This window comes from Cicer arietinum, chromosome 4 (assembly GCF_000331145.2).
Source record: "Cicer arietinum cultivar CDC Frontier isolate Library 1 chromosome 4, Cicar.CDCFrontier_v2.0, whole genome shotgun sequence".
NCBI classification, from domain to species: Eukaryota; Viridiplantae; Streptophyta; class Magnoliopsida; order Fabales; family Fabaceae; genus Cicer; species Cicer arietinum.
In genome coordinates, this window is record NC_021163.2 from 8,156,596 (window position 1) to 8,179,537 (window position 22,942).

Below are 22,942 nucleotides of genomic sequence, written 5' to 3' on the forward strand. Positions count from 1 at the left end.
GAAAATATGACTTATTAGTTTATCATAACCATTCATTTATTTAAGTGGGAAGAAACTTTGGAAGATTCTTATATCTAGAGAACTTTCCCTTAACTGCATGGTAGCCAAAGAAAGCGGAGAGAAAGAAACAAAAATAAAACGATATATGCACCGAAAAGTAGGAACTTATTTTTCGAAGGATCGTTATGGTTATTAAGTAAAAATTTAATTAAAGTAGGAGCTTTTTTTATTAAGTAAAAATTGAATTTTTTTTTTTACTTAAAAGCTATTTGTTTCGATGGTATTACCATTGAATCGAAGTTGCTTTGAAAGTAAGGCACGTAATAATAATAATTGGAGGGTCCAATTTAAATAAATAATAATTAAATTTATATTAAAAATTAAAAATGACAATCATTTTAAAATAATTTTTTTTAAGTGACACTTATTATAAAACGAAAAAATTATTAATTATTTTACAAATTTATTTATAATAATATGTTAACTTAGTTGCTAAAGTGTAAGTTTTGTTGAGTCTTTTGTTTATACTGTTTTTATGTTTTTTTAACAATTTAAAGAATATACATTAAAATAATTTTGATAAACAAAGTCACATTAAATCTTATTTGTTTGTGATATATACGTATAATTAATATTTTTTATTTATTTATTATAAGATCTCTCATTTTTTATATTATTATTTACATTTAAAAAGAGTCTGTTTCGAAAATTATTTTAGGTATTTGAATTTATTAAATCATATTTGCATTACACCATTGAACAATAAAAGTTATTCATATTGGTTTTTTTTGAAACGTTTAAAAATAATATTTTAAAAAATATTATACAACAACGGAAGTTGAGTTTAACGGAAGGTATTAGACTTTTACAAAGTGGTGAATTCAAGTTCAAATTCATGAAATATCTATATTTGAAATATGATTATCTCCAATGAAAATAAACTATGAAAAAAAATTATTACACTAAAGTCTAAAATAATATTAATTGTTGGATTGATTTGTTTGTATTTTTTTTTTATTTAATTTTTCTTTTATATTATTTTTTTAGGCTAAATTACATTCGTGGTCCTTTAACTTAATTTCAGGTAACGTTTTAGTCCTTTATCTTTTTTTTTTCCCGACTTGGTCCTTTATTTTAATTTTAAGTGACAATTTGATATTTTATGTTTTAAAATTTCAACAATGATATCCTTTTTTATACAAAAATTCAAAAAAAAAAATTTAATCAAAACTCATAAAATTAATTATATTCTTCAATATAATACAAATTTCATCAAATTCGTAACGCAAATATTCAAATAAACTCATATTTTCATACTTTATTTGATATTTTTAGGAATAAAGGACAAAATCGGAAAAAAAAAAGATAAAGTACTAAAACGTTACCTGAAATTAAGTTAAGGGACCACAAATGTAATTTAGCCTATTTTTTATTTAATTTTATCGTGTTAATGTTGCGTTATTTTGTTCACCGTCTTTATGTGACGTTTTTGTTGTGGTGTTTGTTTATTTTAGATTGACATGTCAATTTTTATCTAGTGTAAATACAATCAATGACTTTAACGTCTTTAACGTTGCACGTCTAGATACATGAATATTTCATACACTACAATTTTGTCATATTTGTAAACTTTGTGACATATTTGTAGCATTTTGTCGCTATTAACTTGAGTGTTATGAGTTTGTTCCTAAATACGTCATTTTTTGTTTTAGTGACTTAAAATTGTATTATTCTCAATCAGTGCAATTTATACCAATTTAAACAAATAAAAATCAATTTTTTCTTTTTTAGAAAAGATGATAAATATATTATAATTAACACACACAACTGTGATTTCTCGAGTTCAAACTTAAAACAAAGCGTCCAATTTAACAATATTGACATTTGTTAATTGAGGTGTCATCTGATGTACAATGAAAATCAATTTTTACTTAACAAAAAATGTTTTAGATGGGTTAAAGAAGTTATGAGTCAAGCGTGTGTTCTTAATGTAATGTCTTGAATTTGAATGATAATTGAGTTTGTTTCTTCACCAAAAAAAAAATTTATATTGAAATGGGTTGTAATTGAAGGATTCCATAAGCTACCATTGTATTTTCTACCTTTTCTTTTTTTGGTTGCATATGTCAAGTGTTTGTGTGTTTATTCAGATGTTGCATTTCCATTGATTTTTTATGTTGAATGATTTTAACTTTTATCCTCTGATGTACAAATCCTTTGCCCCCATCCATATAATCAAAAAAAATTAGATGATATTTGTTAAGAATTATGGATGGTTGAGCTCAATAAAGAGATAAATAATTAAAGAGAAATAAAACTTGAAATAATTATTTTGGAAAATTGTTATACAATTAGAGTATGATTAACTTTTATATAATGCTATTAATGTAATTAACTTAACAAATTCCACTATTTTTAACTACTTCTAATAGTACATCGAGTTGGAAGTATGTAACAATATTTGCAATTTGGAAAGAACAATACAAGAAAAAGAAAAATACAATGAAACTAATGAAATTCATATAGAAAATGATAGCACCGATGTGCATAACTCTCGTCGAAGTCTTCAGCCTACTTTGGGCTAACTTGAAAATCTTCCGGTGTCTCCATAAAACTCACTCCAATATAGAATTTAGAATTTCAATCTTGGATCTTCAAATGTCAAATTTGACCAACAAAATTTAATCATAATATGATGGAAGCACATAAAAGATAATGAAAAATGTCCAATACTATAGGATAAAAGAACAAAGAAAATGATAATTACTTTACTACCATATGGTAGAAGCACAAAGAGAAAGTTAACAATGACTAAAGAGAATGAAATTATAGTGAAATATATCACTAAAGGATAATGACTAATCAACAATGAAACTTTTAAATAATCATATCATAAATTGGAAAGCATCTTTAATCTTGAGTCTACAAATATTATACAAACAAGTTGAGAAATAATGAAGAATTACAAATATGGATTCAAAATGAGGAAGAAGGAATAAAGAAAATTTAGAAAAAGAATAGAGCAGAATAATTATTATTGCTCTGAAATCATGTTAAGAATCATGGTTGAACCCAAAAAAGAGAGAAATAATTAAAGAGAGAAATAAAACTTAAAAAATATTATTTTGAAGAATTGTTACATAATTAGAGTATGATGCACTTTTATATAGTGCTATTAGTATAACTAATCTAACAAATTCCACATAATTATAAATATTTTTAACTACTAATAGTTCCCCACTTCCAACTTGGGAAAAACAATACAAGAAAAAATTTCAATGAAACTAATGAAATAAAATTATAAGAAAAAGAATACAAATCGTAATCACATGAGCTAAATAAAAATATTATAATAGAATTGATAGTTGAAATATTCTTCATCCATATTTTGAAAATAATGTTAATGATTAAAAAAGTCAATAACATGTTAATGATAGACATAATTTAGAAATCAATGGAAAAATATCAAATCAAAACCTTAATTTTAACAATCAAACCACATATAATCGAAGATCAATAATGATGCAAATTCCACAACAAATACATGAAGTATAAAATTCGAATAAACTAAAAATAACAATAAAACACAAGCAAAGAAACATAATTGGTTGTTATTTGAGTTTCGAAAAATTGTTTCAAAATAAATTTATGTCACCAAATATATTATTAGGTTGAGTCACGGACTATGTCACTCTCTTTAAGACGTTTTACGGCATTGTCCAAATTGTGCAAGTTAGACTATCAACCACGAAATTCCAAGGATAAAACAACCCAAACAAAATGTATCAGAATTTTATTGCATCGTAAAAAATCGTTATAGAATTACACCATCAATATGGTGGTTAAAGCCACTCTACTATGACCATTCATAAATTGAAATGACTACGACATAAAAAACCAGTTTAATAGGCTACGACACAAAAATCGGTCATAGTGGTATTAGGACAACTAAAAAATCGACGGGACTACGATATAAAAATCACTCTAAAAGGATAGTGGTATTAGGACCATTCAAAAATCGACGAGACTACAACATAAATTAAAATCGAATAGACCACGATACAAAATCGCTCTAACATATCAAATGGGAGAAGTGACATGCATCAAGCAGGCGAGGGAGAAAAGAGAAAGTTGAGAAATGCATGCAACTTTAGTGTGCTTTTCACAAGAGTTTGACACTCTTTATTTAGTGATGGGAACACACCCAAATATATTAGCTATCCAATGTGAGACTTAAGTATTTATAGAGTTGAAAACTATTCAATACTTAAGAGTTTTCCAGTGTGGATTTCAACAAATTTTTAAATTCACACACTAACACACTCTATGTTACCACATAATCAGAAAAACATAAAAACACCAATATAAACATTAGATCTCAAATTGGTCAGTGATGGAGTGTCCAATACACAAATTTGTCAGCGATGGTATCAAGAGGCTGCAACCATAGAGGTCATATTTAGAGACAATGAATGAGGTATGAGACAATAAATTGGAGAAGATCTTGTAATGGTACGATGCCACTGAGATAAAATACTAACTAGAGATATTTGCTCTTCCTCTTCTCCATTGTCATTGTTAGAGGTGGACAAAGTTAAGTTGTAAACGAGAACCGTTTAAAAATTGAATCGAATTGGTTTTTAGTTTGAAAAACCGAATCAGTTTAACTTAATTTTTTTTATTTATGTGGGCCAAATTTTACATAACTACCCCTAATTATTTCTAAAAAACAAATTCGGTTCAAATTTTTTAAAATAAAAATCGATTCGGTTCAGTTTTTTCGAACTGAAAACCAGTTCGATTTGGTTTTTTCAAACTGAAAACCAGTTCGGTTCGGTTCTAATTTTAAAAAATCAGTTTGAAAACAGTTCGGTTCTCAATTTTTATGAACCCGTTCAGTTCAAAAACAATTCGGTTCTGTTCAATTCTGCAATTTGGTTCAGTTTTTGGTTTTTTTGAACACCCTTAATCATTGTTGTTGATAACATGAGGGAGTGATGATAAAGCCATGGATCTTGGTTGTACATCTCAAAGAGAAGTGAAGAGAATTGAGAAAAGAAACAACTCACACAAATAGGAGAGAAGAAAGCAAACTCTCACAGAGGAGTAAAAAACTTTCATAACTTCACGAAGAATGGAAGCAAAAAAACTTAACATTGTAGATCGACTACGATATAAAAAGGACATGACAAAGGCGAACAATCATCACAATTTTGCGCAAAATGGGTGGCCACAATCTTAAATCCCTCTCTTGTGGGACTATGTGGAGTCAAACTAATAAAATAACAAGTTTTTCATTAGGCATCCACATGCATATAAACTATGCCCTATTGTTTTTTCCATTAGGTACTCACATGCATAAACCAACTGACACAAATTTGAACTCCAATACATTATTTTTCTGTATTTAATGTGTGAATTTAACCGTTAGCCACGTTAAAAAAAAATAATGTTTCTTAAAAATTCTCATAGAAAGCTCACTTAATAGACTTTGAAACACTAACATTACCTCCAAGTGTGAGCCATTTGGCTAGTACATGCGAGAGGTATTGAATTGGATCTCCACCATAAAAACTATTCGTTTAATTCGTATCAGTGAACTATTGATAATGAATTTAAATCATTTAAAGCAAGTAAATGTAAAATGAGAAAATAAAAAATTGTTATTGTAACAAATTTATAATTGTTTATAATGTACATATAATATCTACCTTTTATAATTGAATTTACATAAAATTTACTAATGTATTATTATGCCATTAATGACTTCCAATTAATTATCTAAACGGGGCTGTTACTTTACCCAATGTATTCTAGAAAAATTTAGCTCTACCCATAACAAATTCCTTAAATTTTAGATTCCATGTGTTTTAAAAAATAATTTAAGTATTTTGAAATTCAGATTCGCTCTTAAAATCGAAGAGACCACGATACAAAATCGCTCTAACATATCAAATGGGAGAAGTGACATGCATCAAGCAGGCGAGGGAGAAAAGAGAAAGTTGAGAAATGCATGCAACTTTAGTGTGCTTTTCACAAGAGTTTGACACTCTTTATTTAGTGATGGGAACACACCCAAATATATTAGCTATCCAATGTGAGACTTAAGTATTTATAGAGTTGAAAACTATTCAATACTTAAGAGTTTTCCAGTGTGGATTTCAACAAATTTTTAAATTCACACACTAACACACTCTATGTTACCACATAATCAGAAAAACATAAAAACACCAATATAAACATTAGATCTCAAATTGGTCAGTGATGGAGTGTCCAATACACAAATTTGTCAGCGATGGTATCAAGAGGCTGCAACCATAGAGGTCATATTTAGAGACAATGAATGAGGTATGAGACAATAAATTGGAGAAGATCTTGTAATGGTACGATGCCACTGAGATAAAATACTAACTAGAGATATTTGCTCTTCCTCTTCTCCATTGTCATTGTTAGAGGTGGACAAAGTTAAGTTGTAAACGAGAACCGTTTAAAAATTGAATCGAATTGGTTTTTAGTTTGAAAAACCGAATCAGTTTAACTTAATTTTTTTTATTTATGTGGGCCAAATTTTACATAACTACCCCTAATTATTTCTAAAAAACAAATTCGGTTCAAATTTTTTAAAATAAAAATCGATTCGGTTCAGTTTTTTCGAACTGAAAACCAGTTCGATTTGGTTTTTTCAAACTGAAAACCAGTTCGGTTCGGTTCTAATTTTAAAAAATCAGTTTGAAAACAGTTCGGTTCTCAATTTTTATGAACCCGTTCAGTTCAAAAACAATTCGGTTCTGTTCAATTCTGCAATTTGGTTCAGTTTTTGGTTTTTTTGAACACCCTTAATCATTGTTGTTGATAACATGAGGGAGTGATGATAAAGCCATGGATCTTGGTTGTACATCTCAAAGAGAAGTGAAGAGAATTGAGAAAAGAAACAACTCACACAAATAGGAGAGAAGAAAGCAAACTCTCACAGAGGAGTAAAAAACTTTCATAACTTCACGAAGAATGGAAGCAAAAAAACTTAACATTGTAGATCGACTACGATATAAAAAGGACATGACAAAGGCGAACAATCATCACAATTTTGCGCAAAATGGGTGGCCACAATCTTAAATCCCTCTCTTGTGGGACTATGTGGAGTCAAACTAATAAAATAACAAGTTTTTCATTAGGCATCCACATGCATATAAACTATGCCCTATTGTTTTTTCCATTAGGTACTCACATGCATAAACCAACTGACACAAATTTGAACTCCAATACATTATTTTTCTGTATTTAATGTGTGAATTTAACCGTTAGCCACGTTAAAAAAAAATAATGTTTCTTAAAAATTCTCATAGAAAGCTCACTTAATAGACTTTGAAACACTAACATTACCTCCAAGTGTGAGCCATTTGGCTAGTACATGCGAGAGGTATTGAATTGGATCTCCACCATAAAAACTATTCGTTTAATTCGTATCAGTGAACTATTGATAATGAATTTAAATCATTTAAAGCAAGTAAATGTAAAATGAGAAAATAAAAAATTGTTATTGTAACAAATTTATAATTGTTTATAATGTACATATAATATCTACCTTTTATAATTGAATTTACATAAAATTTACTAATGTATTATTATGCCATTAATGACTTCCAATTAATTATCTAAACGGGGCTGTTACTTTACCCAATGTATTCTAGAAAAATTTAGCTCTACCCATAACAAATTCCTTAAATTTTAGATTCCATGTGTTTTAAAAAATAATTTAAGTATTTTGAAATTCAGATTTTCCTACAACCATGAGATGAGATTTAAAAAATTTAAATTTGGTTTGTCGCAAAGCAATTCTTCTTCTCTATCAGGTTCTAGATGTATTTCATTAAACTCAATTTATGTTTGCTGTAACGTAAAACTCTTCTACCTTTAAAGATTTTGAACAACTCTTCTACCTTTAAAGATTTCAAATGTGTTTAAGAAAAAACTTAAATTTATTTTACTAAAATACAAATTCTATTCACACAAATTTGGTTTTCGATACTTTTTTTTTAATTTTTTGGTGGTAGGGGAGAATTATTTCTATTTTATCATACACTCAACAAGCCTTAGCAATGAGTCTATTTTTTTTATTTATTTATGATTGAAAAGGAAGAGCAACGAAGTAACTAACGTGAACTTGTTCTCATTACAAATAAATTTGTAAATTTTGAACTTCATAAAAAAAATTCTTAATGAAAGGATGGGGTAGTACCTCAATTTATAAAATATGGAGGATTTTAATTAACATTTATCTTTCTCTAAGACTATCATCGGACTCAAATTCATAATCTCTAAATTTTATTCTTGTGTTTTGGATATTTATGAGATATATTTATTTTATATATCCTTAATTGTACGCACCCATTGAGAAATTATTATTTTTTTACTTAAATATGAGTTCCTATGTAAAATTTATTTTAAAATATATATCAATATCTACTCTTATTAATATTATTAATTTATTTTAAAATGTAAAAAAAATAATATTAAATTAAAAGCTCTTGTAAAAAAATATTAAATTTAAATATATATGTACACAATGAACAATTTAATAATAGTCATAAACAAAATATACACATTAATTATAATATTTACTTTTTTTAATATGTGTGAAACATGAATCATGCTTATAAAAAAAAGACGAAGAGAGTAATAATTAATTAAGAGTAAGTAAAATATTTGAAGCTTTGTTTTTTATAAAGAAATGTTTAAAATTTATATAGGTACTAGTGTGTAATCAGACAAAGTATCTTGTTGATAAAAATTTATTCATCGATAATTTAGTGTGTTGCTTGTGTTGATAAAAATGCTTGCTAAATTGTTTAAAAGTAGAAACGCTGTATTCAAAACAACTATATTGGAGAAAAATCGGCCAAGGCCCAAACGAAACCAGCCATTACAAAAAACCGGGCCGAAATTCGGCCCACAAACTGGTAGCCATGCTTTCACGGGCCTTGTCAAAACAATCAAAGCCGTAAAGAGCACGAATTGCACGAATCGGTAAATCGCAACATACGAACCCATCTTCTCTCCTACTCCTGCTACGAAACCCTTCTTCACCATTTCTGCAAATTGCACCGTTTTCATCGCTTCATCATTCCATAACCGTCTCACCATCAGAACAACCAGTTGCCGTAAATATCACCGTAGCATTTGAAGAAGCTGTTGAAACCGTAACCACTTAACATCTCTTCAAATCATTGCTGTGCCCTAATTTCTTAGACTTATGTGTTCGCTTTAAATAAGTAAGTCTTTTTTCCTTTCTATTTTTTTTCTTTCATTTCATAAGAAAAAAAAATTGTACATTGATTGTTATTATTATTACTTTTATTTTTATTTGTTTAGTTGATTAATTTAAGTTTTTTTTTTTTGGAAATTTGTTGCATTAGTGGAAGAAATAGTTGCACCTTCTGATAAAGAGGAGATAAATGAAGGAAATAAAAAACGTGATGATATTTTAGATGCAATTGTTGCTTGTGAAGATGAAGAACCTAGAACTGGTATGACATTTTCCTCTGAAGAAGAAGTTACCAAGTATTACACGAATTATGCGAAACGTATGGGTTTTGGAATTGGAAAAATAAGTTCAAAAAATGGAGATGATGGAAGGAAATATTTTACTCTAGCATGTAGTTGTGCGAGAAAGTATGTGAGCACTTCGAAGAAGAGGCCACATCTTACCTCAAAAACAGAGTGTAGAGCTAGACTGAATGCATGTATATCTTTAGATGGAACAATTACTGTTTCAAGAGTTGTCCTTGAACATAATCATGAACTAGGTCAAACCAAAGGACGATATTTTAGGTGCGACGATAGTTCAGGGCCTCTGATTAAAAAGAGTTTAGAAGTTAATGATCAAGTTGTGGTCAATGGAAGCAGAAGTCTTCAATCTGTGACTGTTGAATCTAATGGGTGTGAGAATCTCATTTTTGGTGAAAAAGATTGTAGAAACTATGTACATAAAGTAAGACGGCTAAAACTTGGGAGAGGAGATGTTGAAGCAATTCAAAACTTTTTTGTTAGAATGCAAAAGCAAAATAGTCAATTTTATTATGCAATGGATCTTGATGATAGAAGGCATTTACGAAATGTATTTTGGGCAGATGCAAGGAGTAGGGCCGCATATGAATGTTTTGGTGAAGTCATAACTTTCGACACCACTTATTTAACGAATAAATACGACATGCCATTGACCCCTTTAGTTGGAGTAAATCATCATGGTCAGTCTATTTTGTTGGGGTGTGCAATATTGTCAAATGAGGATACCGAAACTTTTACTTGGTTGTTCACGAGATGGTTAGAATGTATGTTTGGACACGCACCAAATGCCATAATTACCGACGAGGACAAAGAAATGAAAAATGCAATTGAGGTTGTGTTTCCAAAAGCCCGTCATCGATGGTGTTTGTGGCATATAATGAAAAAGGTTCCAGAAAAGTTGGCTAGACATTCTTATTTTGAGTCTATCAAAACACTTTTACATGATGTGGTATATGATTCTTTGAGCAAAAGTGATTTCATGGAGAGATGGGGAAATATGATAGAACATTATAAACTAAATGATAATGAATGGTTGAAAGGGTTATTTGATGAACGACATCGTTGGGTTCCCGTGTATGTGAAAGATACATTTTGGGCTGGAATGTCAACTACACAACGGAGTGAAAGTATAAACTCGTATTTTGATGGGTATGTAAACTCAAAGACAACATTGAAGCAATTTGTTGAACAATATGATGATGTATTGAACGATAAAATTGAAAAGGAAAGCATGGCTGATTACGATTCATTTAACACAATAATTGCTTGTGTAAGTTATTTTGGCTTTGAGTTCCAATTCCAGAAAGCATTTACCAATGCAAAATTCAAAGAATTTCAAGTAGAGGTTGCTTCAATGATGTATTGTAATACTTGCTTTGAGAGAGTGGAGGAATTGAATTCAATATTCTCTGTTACGGAAAATAAGAAAGTATATGAGAAAATTAAAGACATGGTGTTTAAGGTATCCTTCAATGAAAAAGAATTCACATTGCAGTGCACATGTTGCTTATTTGAGTTTAAAGGAATTTTATGTAGACACATCCTTTGTGTGCTTAAGCTCATTGGCAAAACAGATTCAGTGCCACCTTATTATATTTTGTCACGGTGGAGGAAGTATGTAAAGCGAAGATATACCCTGATTAAATGTGGTTTTGAAGAACTACAACGTGTTAATAAAGCATGTGATGCCTTTTATGAAGTTGCTTCTACAAGGATAAATTCTGAAGATGATTTATTGAAAGTGATGAATTGGATCAAAGACTTGAAAAATGTGTTGACTTGTAAAGAACCATCCTCCAAGATCACAGGAGAACATAGTTCAATTCCAAATCATGTGACTAGAATTCTTGGTCCAACAGTCGCTCAAAATAATGGACTTCCTCCTTCAAAAAGGAAGACCTCTAAAGTTGATCAAATTTTGAAGAAGAAGCTTGCAATAAAGCGATCTCAAGAGAACAATCAGGAAAATACAATTGATCAAAGTCAAGAAGAGGTGATCTTGAGATTTGCAAATTTATTTTCTCTAGTTAAACTCTAAATACACACACACACACACATATATATTCTAACATAAATGTCTAATTTTGAATTTTTTATGGCAGGCCTTGTGTAGACCTAGAGTTCAAGAAATTGAAAATGAAGAACATCTTGGTGATGTAAGCCAGGTGATGAAAATATATAACCTGGTGCTCTTTTTATTTATTTGAATATTTATATTGCAGAAATAGCTGATGTAGTATATTTGTTTTGTAGGATCCATATTATCCTCAAGTCATAAACCACAATATTTCCTGTTGTGAACTTTTACAGGTATTGCTTCTTTATTTTGTGGTAATATGGTCAAACATTAATAAGAAATCACCAATCTTTTTTACCATGTGTTCTGTTTACAGGCACAACACCTTATGAATGATCAACCATCATCATAAAGACATAGATCAACCACTACTGGACATGGCAGTTGTAGTTTTTACTTGTTGAAAGAAGTGGATTGCTTTGGCATATATTTAGCTATTTCTTTTACCATTTAAATAGATATATAAATAGATATGTTAAGAACGATTTTGATGTTGATGATGTTAGAAAGAATATTATTAATTGTATTGAAACTTGAAGGCGACGAAGTATCTATCTATTTTCAAGACATTTAACATTCAAATATTAAGCAAGGTAAATACAATGGCAGTTTGTGCATGGTGTGCACAAAAGTTATATTGTGTGTATACGCACTCATATAGATATTTGAACTCTGCAATGTGAAATTGTCTTTGTATTTCTCTGATGCATAAATGTCTTGGCTTTTATCGACTCACTAAGTTGCTTCTTTCAAATCCTTTGGGGATCACTGAGAGATTTGACATGTTTTATCAAAATTTAAACATCTCCTTTGAATTCTACTTCTAACTTTCTATATAGAGCATTGACGAAAAGTCCAGCTTCAATTTTGTATCACCTAATCTCTGCAATAGCACACCGTTCTCTTAGTTTTGACTCTAACAAATGTTTTTGAGCTTATTTATTCAACTGTAACTCCACCATGAATTTGCCTCTTGGAGCGAGCACAATATTGTTACAATGAAGATACATTGGATTCTGGTGCCTTCTCCGTGGAGTTCTTTTGTAGGTCGTCGTTGGTGGTGTACAGGTCAGGGAAAATGAGAACCTTCATTCCAAGTATGTGTACTTGCTTGCTAATGTACTCTTGCTTAGGATCATATAATATGGACAGGCCTTGTTCAGGGATACAAATAAGAATGATTGTTTGATATTTTTTATGAACAGTGTGACTGTCCTCCATGCTGTACTGTACTGTACTAAAAAGATAGGACCTTAGATGGTATAAAATTTTATACGTTATCAAAAGGACCACCTGTTTTTTTATTGACAAATGTTATTTATTAATAGAATGTAATTTATATATACTGTCAATGTGAAGAGTTTTTACACTGTCAGTCAAACACATTCGTTAAATCATTATAAATATTTGACTTTTTATCAAAACTACCTCTAAAGTCATCCTCATAAATGGTGATGTGTTGGCAGTGTAAATTTTTTTACACCGACAATGCATAGTAATTAAACTCTTTTTCATATGTTATGTTAGTTAGAGTTTGAACCTTGAACCCCCTTTTCAAACTCCTTTAGGTGTCCCAGCTCAACCACTTGAGTTACACCATCTAGACACTTGTCATCAACACAATCCTTTGTAATTTTCAAGAACATGAAAGTTAAAAGCTTGTCTGAAAAAGAATGATTCCTGCATATTTTGTAAAAAGTTAACTATGTGTGGAAATAATTACTCTATAGCATGGTGGTAATACTACCACAGTGACTCATCCAAAACCATTCATAGAATCTGCATAAAAGAACCTACAAGGTCATTCAAGCCTGTATAGAAGTTCAAACAACTGTGAGAGAAGAGGGAACACCTTGTCCCCAAAAGGGTATGCTGCCATGAACTTGATTGCTTCATCTTCTTTGTTAGTTGTTACACATGAAATTGCAAGATATCAGTGATCAACTCTTTTATAAATATATGTTGGAGATCAACTTACTTTTGAGTTCTGAAGTAATTCCTGTTAGAGTTACTCTGCCTAATAACTCTTTGTAGACATTGAATTTCATCGCTCTAATAACAATTGATTGTTCTTATATTATCTAAACGGTCATGCATACAAGAACATAAGATCAAGTCACATGGGATCAAGTCACTTTAGTAGTAATTCTTGGTTGAATTAGCCAGTTCAATAATAACATGACATATTGTGTGCATAAAATTTCACAAATCCATTAGTTCAGGACTATTAATTTAGCACAAATATGAGATATGAAATAAATATTGGACTTACAAACCATGATAGCTATGACCTTATTTTTATCTGCACTCAGCTACCTAGATTAGATAATAATAGTTACAGAACACAACACTTTACCAATACCAGCATACTAATCAATATTCTTTTTCTGACACTTCCAATTTCAATAATCATATTCTTAATTTCTTCTCACGGAACCAGTCTTTCCAACAGTGGTTGTTGCTCTAATCTTCTTCCTAGCTCGTTGAATAAAGTCCTGAAAATGGTCTTCATTTTTGCCAGTAGCAGCAGCAGCATGATGCACATCATGATCTGGTGCAGCTGCAGGGTTGTTGTTCTGATCGCGACCAATATTCGACACAGTTCGGATTTTTTTCTTAGCTCGTTGAATGAACTCTCTGAAAGTGTCATTAATATCCACTGATTCCTGACCTTGTTGATTACTACCATTTTGTGCCACTGCTTTTGTTGTTGGTTTCCTTTGCATGGGAGGAACATGTTGTGGTTGAGTTAGTTCACCCTGGGCAGAAACTTTTGTTGCTCTTTCTGAATTTCCAACATGAGTTGAAGCACCCTTTGCTACACTTGAAACTGTTGATGAGTTTCCATTCTCTTTGTATGTAGGTTTTGAATCATGAAACTTGATAGGGATTGCTTCTGATGATGTTTCTGTTTGAGCCTTCTGATGTGGTTTGGTTTTGACACTACTAGTCTTAGGAGGGGTTGATGATGGAGAGTTTGAAACATTGGTGACATGTTTGTGTTCTTGATTGAAGCTCGAGATGCGTTGGATGGCTCGGACAGCAGGGTTGGTTGTAAAGGCTTGACGGATTTTGGTGCACACAGAAGAGCTTGATGAACTGTTGTTGTTTTCCATAGAATTGTGTTCTCAAAAGTGGTTAAAGTTAAGAAGAAGATTATGTGCAAGAGCTGCAGAAGATTGTTTAAATGTTATATAAGTGTTTATCAAAGTGTGAAAAGGGAAGATGGAAAGACAAGGAGAGTTTGAAAGGAGAATCCTAACAATTGCTGTTATGATATTGGTTAAAGAATCAAATGAAGTAAGTTTGTATGAGAAAACTAAGTATTTATTACACTATAAGTTTCTTTTATTTACTCCTTAACCAATGTTCTTAAAGTATGTCACATTATAATATGCTTATTAAGGAAACAATTAGTTATATTAGATTCTATAAATAAACTATGTGTATAGTCGAAGATATTCATATTAATTAGAGTGGTTGGAAGTAATAGTAATTAAATGAAGTGTGAAATAGTTGATAAATGTTATATTGTGTATTTTAAAGTGACAAGTAATTTGAGAGAGATAAATATTTTAAATGTAACACTTAAAAATGAAACGTAAAATTTGCTGTTTGCAAAATCTGTTTTAAAATAAATACAGATATATATTTTTAAATGAATAACTGATAAATATATTTCATATGGATAAGATTCCTAACAGCCACTAATGAGGTTGCTTTTTCTTAATTTTCATGGCAAGGATCAATTCCCACTTTCATGTCTCCAAAATTTTCCAATTAGATCCCTTAAACAAACGAATAAAACAACCACGCTAACTTGTTTGGCACATCAGTTCATTGAAAAGAAAAGGGAGAAAAATGAAACTTAACATGAGGGCTTTTCAAAGGTGATCATGGATGGTATAGGATTCAGCAAAGACTCAGTCAAACAAATCCAAAAGTTGCAAGAATCTCGTATTACTTAGGCTTCAAACACAAGCAACGTGATGTCTAATTTATTTTCTAGTTAAGAATAACGGCTTGTTGGTTTTGGTGAAAAACAACATCAATGAAATACCAAAAGAAGAATGAAAAATAGTACATGATAATTAGCCAAAAATTTAAATAAAATTTTCATATGATCAAAGTTTGTAAAATTGGTTTCCGTATTGTAATGGCCTAAGTCTTTAAAAAAATTATGATTTTTCTTTTAGATGCTTCTTCATGCTTTTTGAGTCTTCGAAATATTGTGATTAAAGGATCTTGTTGGAAGTTTTATTATATTTCAAAAGTATTTTTAGTGTTCATTAAATTGAATTATTTTGATTAATAGAAAATTAATTTGATTGCTATGGTCACGACTTAGTCGTCATTTTATAACCGTTGTTTTTATTCCTATTGAAAGCATATCATTAATATGTATAGTGTTAATGTGGTATATATATAATTCTCGAAGTTTATCTATATATACCACACGTAGTGTTTTGGCAAGGGTAAGACATATGAGATTGAGATTCATTTTGATCATCCCAAATTTTATTATATTGTTCACTACAACCAAAAGCTTCTATTTTTCTTCTTTTATATGAATTAATAAGACATGATTTTTTTTTTAGTTTTGTTACCTGAAATCTTTTCAGTAGAGTCCGTTAAATCTTAGAGATTTTCGTCTTATACTTTCGGTTTAGGCGAATAAATCTTTAAAGACACCTCAAACTTATCTTTATTTCATAGTGATATTTCCTAATATATTTTTGATTTATTTTTTAAACTCATTAGTTTGTGCGGTATTTGATAAGTTTGCGGTGATGTGTGACATAGAGAGTTGATAGACAATATTTTTCAAACACTTTTTAGGTTTGGCTTTACAACTTAACATGGGAATAATGAGTAATTTTTGTAACAGCATGACCATTTGCATTAGGTGCAATCATTAAAAATTCAAAATAAATCACATCAAATATTCAATTTAACTATGTTGACATTGTCAATCAAATAAGGCCTTACAAATAAAATAAAAAGATGATTTTTAGCAGATGTTAAAATTAATTATGTTAATTTTCTGATATAAACTCAGAACCTTCTTAATACTCTTGGTGTCTCTTAACTCAGCATATTATCACTATATTAACACTATATTAACGTTGTACAATTTTTTTTAGTGATGGATTAATCAATGATGCACAAAAATGATGAAATGATACGATATCTTGACGGCATTTGTAATAACGCTGTAGCTGATTATCTTACAATTTGATAGGTCAAAGCAGAAGGGAATTTTAATTTGTTAATCCCATTAAAGAAAGAGAGAAAGAATATTAATAATTAGAGTGCTAAAGCAAAGCACTCCCATATTAGAATCTGTCTTAAATCATATATTAGAATAATATCCTAATTTGGACAAAACTGATCACAATTTCAATTTGGAATATATCCTAATTTTTCTAAGTAAGAAAAGGAATATACTTTTTGTTATTAGATGTGGAAAAAGTAAATGATACTGCAACTCTGCAAGTTACGAATTATTTTTGAAAATGGAAAATATGAACCTTTGATTTGAGAAAGAAGTACAACTATATTTTAGATAGAGGTAAGTTCTACTGTATACCGTGGGTCGTATTAAAATTTGCTCTAATTTATGATCAGTGATAATGGACAAATTCGGAGGTGCTTGTGTTTGAGTGAGTACAAACAACTCTGCATAAGTTCAATCCAGGTTGTTGTTTCTATAAACTAAAAATAACTTACAAAAAAGTTATTTTCATGAGTTGTTCCACCAAACAATTACACAAATATATGCATGTGATCACCTCGCCAAATCAATTATCTCGGCTGAATTCAAGACGTAGCTACCTAATTATAACAACTAAGATATGTGCTCTATTTATGAGGAATAGACCAATTGTCCAAAATAGTAAGTACAAAGAATTGAAGAAATAATCCAGTATCATCAACTGCATCCTTATGTTAAGGAGTGAAGTGCAAACAATAAATCTCTGATCAGATTAACCAACTGTGTTTGCAAACATGCATCATATCATGTGATAGAACAGTCGACAAAAAGTGAGGGGAAAAAACATAACTCTATGAAAATAGAACTTGGCAATAAGTTCGAGTATCGTGCAACTAGTCTGGTCCGGATAATAAATATTTTACAATTTTAGATGCCAATAGAACCAACAGTAAGTCACGATCTTGATGCTTATTTTTAAAGTCTTTGGTTTCAAGACACAGACAACGCATTGCTCATATAGACAAAGATGTTGATGGATAAAAAGTTGTATAAATGATATAATCACCATTGAGCAAATTGCTACTGTGGGATTCTTAAAGTATGATTTCTCATTGTCATGTGGGTGTATGTATGCTCAACACTCAATGACGGAAAGTCTTTACAGCCTTCTCTATCTGTCTCCGGCAAAGAGGACAACTGGTTAAGTGCGAAGAGCAAGCTGTACAGCAACACATATGCCCACACCTGACATCACAACATAGATGTTAGGGACTTAAACTTGGAATGTAAAATTTAATAGATAGTTCTACTATAGGGGCTTTGAACATCTCAGTTTTAAGTGGTTCTAGCAGGCATGTTTGTATGTTAGCAAGTATCTGCATACAATACAAGTAACAAAGTTCAGCTCAGTTCCCATAGGAATTAAAGTTTCAATCGACAGATATGTTTCCTGCAAAGTTGAACATTTTTTTTGCATGTAAACAGACTGATATTAAGATTGAAATATAGCTAATAGACATTTATGGCAACATAGGCTGCATGACGTTGTTTTAAGTCGTTTACAATCTATGTTGGACAAATAAGATATACGTATCCGATACGACGATAAATTGTTTCTTACAAAATAGAAGATACAACACGTTTATGATACATATATAATATAAAATAATGTAAAATAGAAGAAAATAATATAAAACTTAAGAAAAACAATACTATTGATTAAATCTTTCTTTAGACTATTGAAATTTGAATCATGTCGTTGAAAAATAAAGGCAGATGAGTGGGGTAGATGTGTTAATATCAAGATGATGCTTCAACATGGAGTTGAAGAAGCTTGCACTTAAAAATATATGCAAAAAAAAAAAAAAGAGGTGTATCATAAAGTATCCGACATGGATACGGCGAGACAAGTGAAGTATCCGTGCATCAAAGTTTACAATGGATAGGCAATTTTTATTCATGTTTGATAATAGTTAATAAATGTCATTCGGAAGAAATAGTAATGGGATATTTTATATCAATGGAAGAAATAAAGAAAATGGAAAATTGAGGAAAAGATTCACATAAACGGAAGCATGCTTGTAACTGTCAGTGCCACAGCTTCCTATAATAGCATGACATACAGTATGTAGAGGATAGGATTGAAAGCTTACGGAACAAAAACGGAATTGTATTCCTGCTCAAGGCAAATTACACACAAATCTGGCATCGCACGTTCCCTTTTAGCACCATCTGATAAACTGTCAGCCTTTTCACCTGAGACAGAATCATAAATTTCAGGTAATTATTGAAACAGCCATTGTAAACATAAATATTGCAGAACCATAAACCATTGTAATATACCTCCATTATCTTGTCCCGATCTCTTAGCAGCTGCAGCGAGAACCCTGCATGGAATTGTTCAGATTATTAAAGATGCAAGGCATTGTTAAATGGAACGGAATCAACGGCATCACAACGCAATGGCGGCCGCATTGGCTGTAATTGTCTACATTTTTCCGCAATATAAATGTTTGCAGCATAACCACAACTGCAATTTAAAACCATTATAGGGCATATTTCCCCTTAAACTTTAGGGGTGAACTCTTGTTCATAACAACATTGTATAATTGTCTTCCTAATTGAAAAGCACTTAATAGTATTCAGTTCGCGGTAGTGATGCATACCTTTTTTGCAATTCACTGCGACGCCGTTTTTCCAAGATGTACCGAATAGCATGATTAGCTATCAGATAAGCACCTAACACTGTCAAGCCCAGAGAAGCACACTTATACCACCTAATAAAAAAGTTCAGTCAATAAAAAAAATCCTGTAGGCAAAATCATAAAATAAGAAGATATAAATTAAAGCAACCTCGCCCATTTCCCAAGATTTGCAATGAGTTCATCAATGGTTTTGGGAGAGACATAAAATGGCCCTTTCGAGGGTCGCTGAACTCGAACAGTTCCAACATCATCTCTAGCAGCCTGATACACTTTAAAAATTATTATTTTTTAAAAGAAGTTTGAAATCAAATGATTAATATTAATAGACACAAAAACACACCAAAGTTGATAAATTGAATACAGGAAGTAAGACCTCGTATTAAAATATATAACAGTCCCTGAAGACATTTTCTTTAGAACAAAGACTTCAATTATAATACCATATGCCGTAATGCATTTCAATTTGTGAGAAACAGCAATCATTATGAAAAGAGTTTGATAACTCATAATGTGGAGTTTATTTTACTTACACGTAAAAAATAATCAATACAAGAAGCCCTTCCCATCTAAAATTTACACCGTGAGGTATATATCACAGAAGGATATGTTTATTGGAATTATTGTTCCAGCATGTACCCTGTTATATCTTATACCATTACCAATCAAGTCTGCAACTAATTATAATGAAATTCTGGAGAAACTGTGAAACTAATTAGATTACCTCACCAACAACAGTCAAGGAAGTTCCAACTGGAAGTACCCTTTCTATTCTCTTAACTCCAAGCATCTGAAAATATCATTTCAATTATGTAAGTTGACAAAATAAGCAACTCAATGCTTCAATTTTTTGTTTATTTGGTGCAGGGGGGGAAGAAGGCAGCAGGGATTGGTTGATGTGCTGCCAAGTACTAATACTCCTACCTTTAGACCTTGAAGATAATCCAATGTTCCACGTACAAGTGATCGACCCGACTCTTCAAATGCCTCACTCCCAACAGGTAATACAAAACCAGTGGCACCCCGAGCTCCAACTACACGGACACGATCAGTCCCATCATCCTAACACGTGCAATTGAAGGAATTGTTACCTTAAATAATTATTTCAAGTGAATTTGGTTTTCACTCATAGAATACATTTTCTGTCAAAATATTTTATTTATTATTATGTTCCTTTTTTGGCTACAGGAGGGGAGTGTTCAATTAAGAAGCTTAAATGTTGACTTTAAGAAGCAAGCATCCCATCATTCTGATAACCAATAGTAACAACTACAACTGCACTAGAAGAAAAGAGACGAACTACACACCAGGTACCAAGGAACCTCTTTACTCATGGATAACATTAATGCAGAATCTTGTATCCAGGAACCAGCATCATTGTGTTTGAGAAAATGTTGCTCTGCCTAAAAAGAAAATTGTAAAACCAGTACAGTATTAGTTGTAAAGAGCTCAAATGAGATGAGCAACATCCTTATAAAAGAAGAGATTATTCACACTCTTCCGAAATGTAAGTCTACATACTGTTTCTTCAACTATTACACCTCTTAAACCACTGAACTCGCAGTTAATTGGGGTTTCACAACCAACTCTTCCGGAAATTGCAACAACCATGGGTAATATTTCCTCATCCAACAGTTGTGCTGAAAAGAGAAGAATTGCAAGTGCGGTCAGAAACCACAACAGCACAATCCCATTGCATCATTAATTACAAGGTAGTTAACTATAACATAGTGAAAGTGCATCTAATCTCTACTTCACCGTTGAAGCACACATCTATTGTTTGTGTTTTAACAACAAACATGACTATTTAGTATACATATCAAGGAGGCCAATATCATATAGATGTCTCATGTGTACAGAGATTTTGGAATGTAAACTCATTGCTAGCAATATGACGACAAAAAAACTGCCGCAAAAGCTACTCAAGAAGGGTCAATATTTATGCCAACTGAAAATCGTAAACAAAACACAAATAAGGTCAATGTGAAGGACAACTAGCATTTTCCAGCAAGATACCACCAACATTTGCCACCACAAAATTAACTTATACTACCTATTCAAAAACCAAACAAACTTACCAAAATTCTACCGGTTCAAACAACAACTTGTATCCAATTAAGCTACAAATTGAATGAGCACAGTTTAACCAAGAACTTTTATTGCAAATACCAAATAACAATACAAGACATCATCAAGGAAAAAAATAATAACTGGGATCATATTATTCAAAACAACATAACTCAATTTACACAAAAAGGCATAGGAAAAAAACAAAATCAATAATGAAGAATAGAACTCTAACCAAGCTCCCTCAGCTGATTGACCCGGTTAGCGGATTTAAGAATTTCAACATCCCTACACACACACAAAAAAAAAATTATTATTATTTATATTAAAAAGAAGAAAAGATCGAATGTTATCTATTGACAAAAAGTAACGGTATTGTGATGATACCTTCCGCTGGCTCTACCGAGAAGGTAAAGAGCAGCAGCACTCAAACAGCAACTGATGCCACGCCAAGGAACCATCGCCATCTTCAAACACTAAGTTCAAAGAGTCATTTTTCGAATTGAAAACGAGGAAAAAAAGGTTTTTAGGTTGAGAGAAAATGAACTTAGATATTTGCCACAATAATAATATTAATAATAATAAAAATAATAATTTGTTTATTTATTTAGAAGGAGGGAAAACAAAATTAGATTTAGGAGGAAAGTGAAGGAATTTGATGCAAGAAGTAAAGTGAAGGAAAGGAAATGAAAGGGCAAAGAGGATAATGTGTTTGTTATGTGTGACCCTACCTCTACCTCTACTTGTCTCCGTCTTTGTGGGTCCTCTCTATCCTTCAACTTTTTAAATATGTTTTTCTTTATTTCTTTTTTAAATATTTATTTATAATTATAATTATATTATTGTTCAACTCATTACATATAAAATATTTATAAAAATTTAATAACATGATACATTCAAAATTTTATTCGTGAAATATTAAAAGATGTCTAAAGCATATATAAATAATGTGAGCAAATGTTTACAAAAATTACTAAAACTAAATACAATAATAATTTTATAAAAATTAAGTTATAATAACTTGTTAGTAAAAAAAATTATAATAATTTGAAAAATTAATCATAGTCGTATAAGACTAGTGTGTGTGAGTAAAACTTTAAGATTTATAATTTCTCAATATGATTGTACTTATGTTAAAATACATTTTTTTTAATACCAATTTGGATAAAAAGATTAGTTTAGTGATATTATGGATAAAAAGATTAATTTATATGTAATGTGAATATGCATCTAATCCTATTTCATATTGTAATAAGAATATTTTGAAAATAATATAAGAATGTGGCATAACAAACAAATATAATTAGATGAAAGTGT

General features: G+C 30.6%; 3 protein-coding genes across 3 annotated transcripts; 1 reads left to right on the forward strand and 2 right to left on the reverse strand.

Annotated features, from left to right (window-relative positions):
• Positions 1 to 8,997: 8,997 nt before the first annotated feature.
• On the forward strand, positions 8,998 to 12,276 carry LOC101506732 (protein FAR-RED IMPAIRED RESPONSE 1-like). Its single transcript, XM_004496013.4, has 5 exons — positions 8,998 to 9,269; positions 9,414 to 11,557; positions 11,667 to 11,729; positions 11,818 to 11,874; positions 11,958 to 12,276. Coding segments are annotated over exons 1-5 (2,301 nt in total). The 5' UTR covers positions 8,998 to 9,268; the 3' UTR covers positions 11,994 to 12,276.
• Positions 12,277 to 13,776: 1,500 nt separating this feature from the next.
• On the reverse strand, positions 13,777 to 14,757 carry LOC101507072 (uncharacterized). The gene has a single exon (XM_004496014.4). The coding sequence runs from the start codon at positions 14,755 to 14,757 to the stop codon at positions 14,059 to 14,061; it is 699 nt and encodes a 232-aa protein (XP_004496071.1). The 3' UTR covers positions 13,777 to 14,058.
• A 2,794-nt stretch (positions 14,758 to 17,551) lies between these two features.
• LOC101507390 (E3 ubiquitin-protein ligase SP1) lies at positions 17,552 to 22,340 on the reverse strand. Its single transcript, XM_004496015.4, has 11 exons — positions 22,013 to 22,340; positions 21,861 to 21,913; positions 21,080 to 21,198; positions 20,866 to 20,961; positions 20,483 to 20,620; positions 20,283 to 20,348; positions 19,710 to 19,822; positions 19,523 to 19,633; positions 19,200 to 19,243; positions 19,010 to 19,112; positions 17,552 to 18,101 (listed from the first exon to the last, which is right to left on the reverse strand). The coding sequence occupies exons 1-11, from the start codon at positions 22,090 to 22,092 to the stop codon at positions 17,999 to 18,001; spliced, it is 1,026 nt and encodes a 341-aa protein (XP_004496072.1). The 5' UTR covers positions 22,093 to 22,340; the 3' UTR covers positions 17,552 to 17,998.
• Positions 22,341 to 22,942: the final 602 nt, after the last annotated feature.